The 12,326-nt window shown below is 40.1% G+C and overlaps 1 protein-coding gene across 1 annotated transcript in view; it reads right to left on the minus strand.

Moving 5' to 3' along the window:
* ROS1 (ROS proto-oncogene 1, receptor tyrosine kinase) overlaps positions 1–12,326 on the minus strand; it is a 72,401-nt gene that overhangs the window by 7,181 nt on the left and 52,894 nt on the right. Inside the window, exons 39-43 of the mRNA XM_065631224.1 lie at positions 11,329–11,458; positions 10,603–10,700; positions 9,769–9,972; positions 8,386–8,520; positions 2,949–3,112 (exon numbers count right to left, since the gene is read on the minus strand). Coding sequence (XP_065487296.1) covers positions 2,949–3,112; positions 8,386–8,520; positions 9,769–9,972; positions 10,603–10,700; positions 11,329–11,458 — 731 coding nt within the window. The remainder of the gene's footprint in view (positions 1–2,948; positions 3,113–8,385; positions 8,521–9,768; positions 9,973–10,602; positions 10,701–11,328; positions 11,459–12,326) is intronic.

The raw sequence follows: 12,326 nt of genomic DNA on the forward strand, positions 1-12,326 counted from the left end.
AAAGAGTCAAGTGTTTAGCCTTTTAAAATACATTTAAATGAAAGTATGATATATAAATGAATAAAATTCAAGCTATACTGTCTCCTGATGGGTACCTCCTGTATGAAAATCACCACATGAGACTGAGGAGAAGTTGAGGAGTTTCAAGAAATGAAGCATGAAAACATTGAATGGAAGAAGAGAAAGAGTTGCTTTGCCTTCCCACCCCAATGCAGATCCAGCAGTGGCTCTGTGGCAACAACAGCTGGGCAGAGCCTATGGAAAGAGACGAATGAGAGGAAGCCACATGAGGGAACAGGGCTCGGGGAGAGAATGTGCCGAGCAGAACAGCCTGGCTCTGAGACCCATTGCCAAAGCTCTGCCTGCATTGAATTGCCCTGCTTACCACAGTGGGCCAGATTTAACCAACTAGGTTATTATAAACATGCTTAATGGAATCTTATTTAAAAAGTGACCATGGCCAACAGATTCCCTGAACACAGCGTACATTATAGAGTACCACTATTATTAAAACTACCCTGAAAGTCCATTATACAACAACATTTTCTGTAGTAAACTCTTTTTTCAAATTTTAACCATTCAAACTGAAGCTTTGCATGGAAGCCTCAGTCCATATTTTTCTTTTCAATAGTCTGGCCATTTCTAAGAACACTACGTTTGTCCCTGGCAAAACAATGGCTTTTACTCCGTGATCTCTGCTGTGTGGCAGAACCTGAAAATTTGGCAAAATAATGTCTTTTACATTAAAAATATGAATTTGTCATCCCAGTGAAAGTAATGATTCAAATAGATTGAGCAAGTTAACAGCAGGGGAAAGATCATGCCTAGCTGGCACATGCTAAGCAGAGACTTGCACTGAAATGAAAATCCTTGCGTGTTACACTTTTGCAGGTCTGCTACACCAAAAGGACAACACCTATATTCCAGCTTCTTTCGCCAACTCTAAGGAGCAGAAGGGGAGGCTTGTATTTAAAAGATTCAGCCCTGCTAAAGATTTTAACAGGTACTGCTGCAATGCCACAAGAATTTCTTAACGCCCTTAGTTTTCATGTCTCTGTGCCCAGGGAGTTAGGGAATACAGAGCAAAGATGTCTAAGCTCGGAAACCACACTAGCTCAGGAGTAGATGCAAGCCGTTGAATCAGTACAGCCCTGTGCCCAGTGGATGTTGTGTTCCTGTAGCCTTCTGAAAAATAAACATCTAGTCTGAGATGCTGTGTCCAAGTCAAATATGGCAAGTCACCTAGATTCCAGACGTCATCAATGGAGAGAAAGGCAAAAGGCGACCGCTTTCATGCTATGATACACCCCTAAAATATAGGAGTTGTCACTCTCTGGAGATGTCTGTTTCTGCCCCTGACTACAGAGATATCTTAGCTAGTATGTCCTAGCTTCTAGACAGCTGCATTTAGGTGAGATGAAGCCCATCCAAAATGTAAGGCCTATTAGCTAGGGCATAGTGCCTAATTAATTGGCTGTAATCCTTTCCTGAGCTAATGCCAGGCCTAGATTTGTGCCAGATTAAATATCTCTTTCCTGAACTCCGCTATTCACAATGAAGATGCCCTTAAAGAAACTAAGAAATTACACTAAATGCAAAGAAACAAAGCTTTTCATTATACATAAAGGTGCAAGATCAGCTGTTAAAAAAGTAGAAAACTATAGGTTATGATAATGATTAGCAAAATATCAACTAGGCTATAATTAACTGAGCATTTGACACTGCCAGGGAATTGATTATAGGTAGAATCCTGCAGAAAAATGACTACTTATTTGTGTAATTGAGTACTGAGCCACTCCTGGAATGGATCAGGAAGTTTTTAGGAAATCCTGATGTATCAAAACTGCTTATAAAGCAGGGTGAGTGCCTAGTTCAACAACATTTTGTGAAAGAAAAAAACAAATCAAAGAAACCAACAAACAAAAAACCAAGTCTTGAGATATTTTAGAAACAACTAGTTTTTGCTTTTTTAGAATGGAAAGTAATTCTTTTAACAAGAAATATTTTAATTAGAAAACCATAGAATGCGAACAGGTTAAATTAAATTAAAAGGAAAAAAACACCCTCTGAAATAAAAGTCAAATAATTAAAAGTTCCTTTTTGTAGATTTTCAGATCACATTGTTTACTAAGACTTCACTTTTTCTCAAGGATTAGCCAGTCAGGAATTACTGCTTCTTGTTCTGTCTCAGTCAGGATGTTCATTTCCATGTTTTGATTATTTGAATCACATTTGCACAGACAACTTCAAATTTACCATCACCTACTGGTTTTTTAATTCCTGTCTTCACAATCTTAATAATGTTCTTGTATAATTGAGCTTTGTTGTGCCTCATGTCTTAAGTATCTCTTTCCCAACAACACTTAGTTCTATTCATTCCCAGTGTGCAGAGCACAGATATGGTGTGACTCCTGGCTGGATCTGTCACAGTTTGAGCTAGGGTCAAGGCTGCCCTTACTTAGGTACCTTATTTGTGCCTCACTTTCTGGCAACTACTGAATCGGTGCTCCTAAAGTAAGTGCCTAACTGCCATGTTTACCTGATGAAGAGGGAATAGATGCCTTTGAAATTGGAACAGACTTCCACCCAGAAGCCTTCTAAAGCTTTCCTGGATGTACAAGGAACTTAAGTTTTTATTTTAGTGGAACAAGGTCATGAAGTATCAAAAATGTAGATGCAAGCTGGATGTCTCTGTGAAGCAGACTCAGTTGCAACTTCATAGGAGTCTTTTTGTTTGGTAGTCTTACATGCGCTTTACCTAATGCATCATACCTAATGGCACCTAGTGAATCATTACAGGTTCATTATGAGAGAGGCAAAACTTTGGCTTCCCCATTTTATAGGCAGAGAATTTGAGGTGGTGACAAATGCAGTGAAAAGAACTGCCGAATCCCACTTTGTTAGTGGGGAAGAGGCCATGGAGACAGCAGGTGTTGGCCCAGACTCACCTTCAAAAGCTTGGTTGATGACTCCAGTTGCTACCTGTTTGTCTTCAAGGTGGTGGATTAAGGACAGTGGAGAGTGTCTTATCTCTTGCAGTTTGTCCTGAATATGTGCAAAGGTAGGTCTACTGTGAGGTTCTTGGGCCCAGCATCTTGTCATTAAATCACATCTGGAAAAAAAATTGTTAAAATGCAAACAGGAAATATAATAGAATCATTCATCTCGATACTTAACATTAAATCATCTGAGAAGCAAGTCTGGCTTAGATTTTTAACTTCCAAAAATGTTATATGTGGTACAAAGATTATCATCAGCTGCTGAGGGAGGGAAAAGCAGATTAAAGATCAGTTGTCAGGAATACTCACTATGAATGCTTTAAATTTTTTAAAGATGGATATTTTTGAGATTGTGAGCAGCTATAACATTAAAAAGACACATTTGCCATTAATATCTGCTTCCACCAAAGAAGTCACCAATATTTTCTAAGAAAGGAGACAAAGAGGTAATTCTTCCACAGAAAAAAAATAAAAAAATTAAAAAATTAAAGATACCTAAACCTAGAATCTGCTCTGAAGTTATCAGGTTATTTAATGCTCCTTCAACTCGTGGTACCTCAAATTTAGGGGAACTTCAATGAAAACCCTCCAGTACAGAGAGGGTTAATTTAGACTTTTGCCTCCAGATGAAAACAAATAGGGATAAGTTTTCCCATCAAAGGCAAAAATGGTATGAGTTTCCTCCCAGTGCAAGGACCACAGCCCACCTTGCACAACACTATCTGTACCATTCAGTGGAAAACTGCCCCTCCTGTTTGTCTAAAGGACGGGGCTGATTTATATTGCTTACTCAAGGTGAGCCCAGGCTACATAAAACCAAATCCTACAAAAGCCAGGGCAAGCCAGGCTGAAAACCAAAACACAGCTAGCACCTGGACATGCAAATTGTTGGGAGTGAAGAGAGGTCTTAGAGTCTCAAAACCCCCGAGTGTCATTTGGGCAGCCAGTGAAAGGCCAGTTTAGGAAGCTGCTACTGGAATGCGGAGTATTCACCTCTAAGCCCTAAGTTCAAATCCTCCCCTGACAAGCAACCTCCCAGATCTGCTGCTATGTGACACCAGCCGCTACTGAATTATGTGAAATGAACTGGCTTGCTCAGATCCTCGCTTACCCATCTTAAAAAGGAGACTTCTGTCCTTCCCCCCAATTGGGTATTTTACAAAACCTGTGGTAACAGATGGGAGTAATCTTGACTTCTGATTTTTCAATCATATTAAAATATTGGCATTGGGTGAGAAATGTGAGCAGAAAAATTGTTTCAAAACCACTTTACGTTGACCTGTATTGTGTGGTTGTGGAGCTGAATGAAGTGTTTCTTTTTTTTCAAAAGGATCCAATGAAAACTTGAAAATCCATTTTAAGAATCTAAAAAAGTGATAGAGACTTTCTAATGCTCTGAATCACTTCATCTGCTTACCATCAGGTGTACTGTTTTTTGATGACACTGGAAATATAGATTGAAAAGTACTGAATAGGACTCAAAGTAAAATAACTCTGATTTTACTTCTGCTGCCAGCAAAGTGTCTGTCACATCGAATTTGAAAGCCAGCCTTGGGTGCTGGAAGGCAAACAATCTGCTTTCTGGTGATACTGGTTGGTAGGATATCCAATAAAAACACATGAGTTCAGGTGCTGTGATCCACCAGGTTAGAACTTGGGCTCTCAGGAGCAGAGCCTTGTGCAAGGTGTAGCAATGAAGGAAAAGAGCTGACTGAGTACACTGCTCCTCTAATGGAAAGGAACAAACAGCCACAGGCCAATGGAGGGAGAAAGAAACAGAAAATGATACATAAGCCATAGAGTCATAAACTGGTTTGGGTTGGAAAGGGCCATCTAGCCCAACCCCGCTGCCATGGGCAGGAACAACTTCCACTGGACCAGGTTGCTGAAAGCCCCATCCAACCTGGCCTTGAACACTTCCATGGATGGGGCATCCACAACTTCCCTGGGCAGCCTGTTTCAGTGCCTCACCACTTATCATAAAAAATTTCTTCTTTGTATACAATCTGAATGTACCCTCTTTTCATTTATGAAAGAAGAACATGACAAAAATGGATTCTGAATATTTTTGTATTCATAAGACCAATCTCTGTATGTCTAAATAACAATTTTTTTATTGGACAGTATGCTTTATAAAGCTGTTCAGTTTTGTTATTGAGTGGGGATATTCATTGCTGTCAAAACACTCAGGACTAGAATTTTCTCATTTTAATCATATTCCATATTCTTATTTCAAAGAACTTGCTGGTTGGCTTAAAATATTAATAGCAGATAGAACTGATATTGTTCATAAAGTATTTAATTCAGATAAGCTTTAGGTTTCTAACAACAAAAACTTTCATGCTGTCTCAGAATATAACTGCAAATTTTGCATGGACAGCTGTTTGTGGCATGATATTTAGCTTTCAAGGCATGTTGTGACATCCAAAGTTTTAAGTCACGTGGCATAAACTTTCATTAGCCCAGAAAAGCATCAGCATGATGCAGGTGAAAAGTCAGGTTGATATGCCAAGATATACATAAATGACGGCTTGAAACATTCCTATATTTTATGGGAGCCAAACATGGGCTAGCAAATAGTACACCCCTTCAGTATGTGGATGAGACTCAGATGGTTCCCTTACATCATGGGGAAAGCTTTTCAGGAAGAAATGAAAAATAACAGATCCAAACACAACTTCAGCTGAAGGTTTATGTTAGGTTTAAGTACTAGCCTGTACACGTAGATGTGCACCTACACACTTACATTTCACAGCTGTGTTTTATCTGGGTGGGGCAACTGGTAACCATATGTTCAACAGAGATGCATACGTGAGGCAAATAAGAATTCAAGAGCCTGGAAAACCAAAGAACTAATACCCTGTATCTAATATTGGAGGCTGAAAGTGAACAATTCCTGAAATGAGCTTTAGTGCACAGAAGCCACAGGACATTATCAATTTTCTCTCACACATGATGGAAAATATAGTTGATGTGGGAATTTTTCTTAGAAAAGGAGACAATTTGTGGGGATCAAAAAGATCCCTTGCTTCCATTTGATGCATTCTGAGCAAGCCCTCCTTTTCTCCTGTCCTCCATATCCTTCCAGTGGGGCATTCCCAGAACCAAGTAGCAAAAGCTCTTAGTTACCAAACCGAAGTTTCTTCATCAAACTCAGTTGTGTACCTTTGCATGGGACTGAGCATTTGGTGAAACCACAGCCAGTCAGCAAGTGGCACCATGCTTGTACAAATTCTCCTGACTGTAATCCACTGCCTTCGAGGATCTGTGTTAAGTTAGCTCAGTTCAGACCCAACCTTGGCATGCTCTTGCATGCAAGCCTCACAGCCAGGTGGTTGTGCCAGATGTGGATCTCTGACTGCAAAAGTAGTGCCATTTATACATCTAATTCATCTCACTGAATGAGGCTCATTTATAGATCCCCAAACCCCTTTTCCAATTCATTAGCAATCTTTACTCATCCACACTTCTTTGGGGGAAATCAAATGATTACTCCCTGGAGTAACATCTTGTGAGGGAGAGGGGGAGCATTTCTCCCCCCTGCCCAAAAAAACCTGCAGTCCCACTTCCTTAGTGATTTTACACCCCAAGGTTTCTGTGTCAGTCCTACTTGCCCTTGCAGTGTAAGCCTACCACAGATTCCTAAACACTTCTCAGCTGAAGTAGTTTGGCCTTTGAACTCTCTTCCTATCAGTGATGGTTTGTTTTGTTAAATGACAATGAGCAAGTCAAAGTGCTGAGGAGACAATTACTGACTGCTGGTGTCCTGATGCAGGTTCAAAACCACAAGGAGGGAAGCAGGAATGTCAAGAATCCCAGCATGCCATTAATGACCCAGCAAAGTAGCAAAAAGCTATTTACACTACTGACAGAAGATGTGTGCAGGTGCTGAGTGTTCACCAAATGAGATAAAAGATGGTACAGGAGTCTAAGAGCTCATTCAGCCCCTTGGCTTTCAAAACCTACGTTACTGCTATTAAGCCCTCATCCTACAAGTTACAACAGGCAGACCAGTATTCAAGCTGTACCTTCTGGGCTAAATTTAAGATCTGGGACCATAAAAATGACTTCAAGCAAAGTTTTCTTGATTCTTCTGAAGATCTGGTCACTTATTTTAAAGGCAACTTATAAGCCTCTGTGTGAGCTTGAATATCACACTAGTACATGGCTATACATTACCTCCTTTGCTTTTTTGTTCACAGGACACTTGTCAGGAATTTTTCGAGGAAACGTTTTTCAGCAAAAAATATTGAAATTGAAATTACTTTGGGCTTTCATTTGTTCTGTGACTTTCAGTTTTCACTCTGTTCTTAAAAAAATCCTTATCTCTTCAGTTCTTCAGTTCCTCCAAATGCTAAAGCTTACTTTAAAAAAAAAATATCGCTAATATGGTGCTTCAGCTATACTTACATAATGATAAATAATGACCCTCTCTGGAACTCAGAGCATGGTAATTATGTGTGACCTATCACGGAGATCTGGGCTTGCCAATTACAGAATTGTTCTCAATCCATTTCCTCAGCCCCAGGAGTAAGAATTGTGCACTTTAAGTAGCCTGTCCTTCAGTTTGTAGGACCTGTTGTCAAGTGCATTGCTGTGACTGCTTGTGCAGAGTGGGTGATATAGGAATTGCAACATGAAATTAGACAATACGAAGTGATCACTGGGCTCAGGTTCAACTTCCTCCTTTGTACACTTCTGTCCAGTATGGGTTTGATCCACTATATGTATTCATTTTATTCTTTTAGTTGCAAGAATTTTGCAATTAAACCAGAATTTTGTGCTCAAGAGACAAATGGGAATTGAAAGCTTTGTTTATACAGTTCAGTGAAAGACTAACCAGAAGTGCAGGCTTGCCTTTTGCTCTACTGCTTCAGCTTTTCCTATTGTCTTTTGTAAGAGTTATATCTGCAGAGAGAACACAGTTTATTTTCCACGTATGCTCTAATATTAGCCTAATTCTTGCAACTACCATTGAGAAAGCCAGTTATATCTGCTATTGTAGGCACATGGTGTACAGGGACCAGTAAATTCTTTTTTAAAGCCATCTTAACTTTTAACCAATACCATCAGGCACAGTCAGTCTGTTGTCACATTACTACCAGATTCATGCCCAAGACTGACTTTACATTGTTTCTGAAATTCTGTTTAAAAGACCAATATCCACCATTCAACTTCAACACTTAAGTTCTTACTCACAAGCAGCACTACTGGATGAGTTAGTAGTGGGTTGGCAGCTACAAGTGCTAACTGTTTTATCTGAAAAAAAATGGAGGAAGTTGAACTCTTAATGGGTATAAGTAACATTCAAAATGATGGCCATTTGGCAATAAGCCTCATGCTTCTTATAAATATTATCAACAATATTTAAACAAAATTAACTTACAGGTCATCAGGACAGTTATCTGGAGATTCCAGCCTTCCTCCGGATCGTACATGCTGTAAAACTTCTGTATTAGAGAAACCTGGATATGGCTGTTGACCCAAAGTTAGTGTTTCCCACACTAAGACTCCAAAAGCCCTAAGAAACATCAACAAAAGAATCAATTACCATAGTCATCATGAACAATCTCCTCATAAACCGTTAAAATGTCTCTAACCTAAGAATAAGACTCAGTTACGAAAATTAGGAGTAAGAAGTTTTAATTTTTTGTGAAACAATTCACATTTCCTTAAGCCAGCCTCTGGAATAGCTAAAATAAATGTGTAGAACTGACATAATTTTCCAGACTCACCGCGATACAGCTTAAAAGACATTGAGAGCCCACAACTTCCCCAAGCAATGCTCTCTGGTTGAGCATGTCCTCACTGAAACAAGGGTTTAGAAATCTCTAGAGGTGTGGTTAGAAATGGAGAGAGACACATTCTCCTAAGCACCACTCACTAAGCAATCAGCACCTCATTTGGTTTGGCACAGAGCACGAAACCACTTGCTTAGATAAATGTAAGAGTGGCAGTCAAATGGATGGGCTGCGGGGGCTGAGGACTTGGACAAGATTACAGAATCACAGAATGGTTGGGGTTGGAAGGGACCTCTGGAGATCATCTAGTCCAATCCATCTGCCAAAGCATGTACACCTGGAGCAGATTGCACGGGAAAATTGGTGGGCTATAGCCCACCATGAGTACCTACGGTTACCAAAATCTAAATTTGTGTGAAACTCAGGTTTAATGGATCTAGTCCTTTTTTTTTTTCCCTCCCCCTCCCCATACCTCCTCCTGACAAGGCATCTCGGCTTCTTCACCATAAACTGAAACCCACCCAAATACACACTTTTAGTAAATTTCCATAGTAAAGTACTATGACCTTCCCCTGATGATGCTGAGAAAATTTGGCTTCAAAATAAAGAAATCACCAGAAGAGGGTAAAACAGTAAGGGGAAAGTATTTGGCTGTAGGAAGGAAATGTCAATCAACCTAATGGAATACAAAATGGAACAGCATGCAGGCAGTCAATTTACTGCCCGATCAAGCAAAAATCATATTGTGGGCCTAGAACAAAGTTGTTTAATTGAGTGACACTAGTTCTTTCCAGCCAGAATCCAAAGGTAGAACTCAAAGCATTAAGAAATATAACCATGCAGGTACTGTCATGATGACAAACTTTTCATTAGTTCATTAAAATATCACTTAGGAGGAAATCTGCCTTAGCCTAGAAATTATTAGGGATGGCAGTATACTACCTTATCATTCTCCCTGTAAATCAATATTTTCTTGCTATGGGATTTAGTATGATTATTCCCACAGCTGTGTGGCTGCTATAACTCACCAGACATCAGAGCGATTTGTAAAGATACCATCAATGACGCTTTCAGGAGCCATCCATCTGACAGGGAGCAGGCCTTCTCCTATTTTCCTGTAATAATCATTTTTATAGATATCTCTGGCAAGTCCAAAATCACCAATCTTTACTACCCGAGAGGAGCTCACGTATCTTTTCTCAGACACAAGGCAGTTGCGAGCAGCCAGGTCCCTGATTAGAAAGGCAGAAACAAGAGGATGGAGTTAGCACTGCATGGTAGCTCAGGTCAGAAGGAACCTCTGGAGGTCACCTTGTTCAACCCTCTCTTCAGAGCAACGCCAGCTTTGAGGTTGGATCAAGTGGCTTAGGGCCTCATCCAGTTAAGTTTTGCCTATCTTCAAGACCGGAGATGGTACAGCCCCTCTCTACAACCTGTTCCAGTGATTGATCCCACATATTGTGAACAATATAATCAGGTTTCTCTTGCTGTAACTTGTGCCTGTTGGCTCTCTTCATTTCCCCATGCACTTCTGAGAAAAGCCTGACCCTGTGTCCTCTGTAGCTACCCGTTAGGCAGATGAAAGCAGTAAATGTATCTCCTCTCTTGCCCTTCCCTTTGTTGCACAGGATATGATTCTTGCCTAGGGTGCAATGAGTACTGGATTCAGGTCTTAGAGCAGCCCACCGTTTTGTGACACAACTGTAGGTGAGTTTTAGCAGGAAAGCATAACAAATTTTACTCCAGTGCTCTTATCTTCCCTGTTACATTGTGACATCTTTCTACGCATTTTTTCCCAAGTAAGATAATTAGTCCCGATATTGTGGGTAAACCTTGGAAAACTTAGGAAATCAGTCTTGTACCTGTGTATAAAACGCATTTTCTCTAAATAGACACAGCCTTTGCAAATATCCAAACATATATCCAAGAGATCAGTCACTGTCAGTAAGGGACTCTGGAGCTACAAGAAACAAAGACGGAAGTTAGCCGTGTCTTCCAGCTTTACGAGCTCAGAACAACCACCTCCCCATGCAAAAATGGTATTGTTTCCTCATTTGAAATGTATAGGATTTTTCAAAAACATACAAAGAACAAGTACAAAATCTCTGGATGTCAACACAGTGAATGCTAATTACTGTCACAATAAACTGCCAAATCACTACAGTGCAAGGCAGGTTAATACTTCCTGTTCTTTGATTTGGGGCTAAAAATATCCTGGGACCTTCAGAATTGTTTCTTCATTATAGTGGAAGAAATGAGACCCTCAAAATTTCCTCCCACTATGAAATCAGGTTTGCTTGCTGTTTTATTATTCAGTATAATATTATCATTCTGTTACTTAACAGATATCTCACTACTGAAGACACAATTTTTGTCGGTGACCTAATGACATTCAAGCTTCTTCACAGCAACTCTGAATGCAAGGTCAGCACTCAACATTGAGGTCCCAAGGTGTTAGGGAAAAGTCAGGTCAGACCTTGCAGGTACACAAACAGCTGAACTCCAGGATGACCTCCGAGAAAGGGAAAAACTGAGAACCTGTGGGCAGTTACAGGTTAAAAATATGTGTCTTATGGTCTTTAGCCTACCTTTTGCTTTCTGGCTCCTCGTAAATAGCTAAGTAGATCCCCTCCTTCCATCAGCTCCAGTATAAGGTACTGAGGTTCATTTAACAGGCAAACGCCAAGCAACTTCAGAATGTGGGGGTGATCAAATTTACTGAAAAGGAGGACATGACCGTAAGATTCCATATAAGAAATCCAGCTGGTTGATGGCTAGAAAGTCCATATAGCTGCAAGCAATGAATGAGCCATTTGGCCTTTACAATCCCACCTCTACCAACAAGAGGATTTAGTAACTCACAGTGCCTGGATTTGCTCAGTCACGGGGAGAGTTCAGGGACATCCTTTCAAGACACAGGCTTACACTGTGCTTTGATGGGTAGTCTAATGCATGCACGTGTATTAAAAGCACACTTCATAGTATTTCCAGGAAGCAAAGAAAGGTAGCCAAATGGCAATCTCGTCTAGGAATAACATTAATTGCCACCTGCACATTAAAAGTATCTGTATTATTTTAATAGAGTACTTTTACTACTATATTCATAGTAGAACTGCTGATGCAGAGAAATGCACAGAGAAAGGAAGAGCATGAGGTGCAACATATTATTTTCACAGTTCAGAGGAGAACTGTTTCTCACAGTACATTTTCAAGAGAAACAAAATATGCATGAGAAATACTTGCAGATATGCTAGTAATTGCCCACGTGTGTCCAAAGAGAGTGGGATTACCACAGAGCAATCAGCACTCTCAGATCTAGCACTTCTCAAAGAACGAAGAATATTTATAGCCTCTGTCAGTGCCTGTGTTTTTACAATCACATTTCTTGTGTTAGAAAATGGTGTTCCCTTTGCACTGCTGTGTGATGTGACTTGCATCAGCAGTCATAGAAACTTGACTCTGTTGGGGGAAACTGTTGGTGTCTAAAATGCTGTTAAGTGCACAAATGTAAACAAACAAATAAAACAGAAGGACAGTTTCCTTCTAACTTCTTTCAATTCACATAACCTTAGGTGTGGGCAGAGAC

The sequence above is a fragment of the Caloenas nicobarica genome, chromosome 3 (genome assembly GCF_036013445.1).
Source record: "Caloenas nicobarica isolate bCalNic1 chromosome 3, bCalNic1.hap1, whole genome shotgun sequence".
Taxonomy (NCBI): domain Eukaryota; kingdom Metazoa; phylum Chordata; class Aves; order Columbiformes; family Columbidae; genus Caloenas; species Caloenas nicobarica.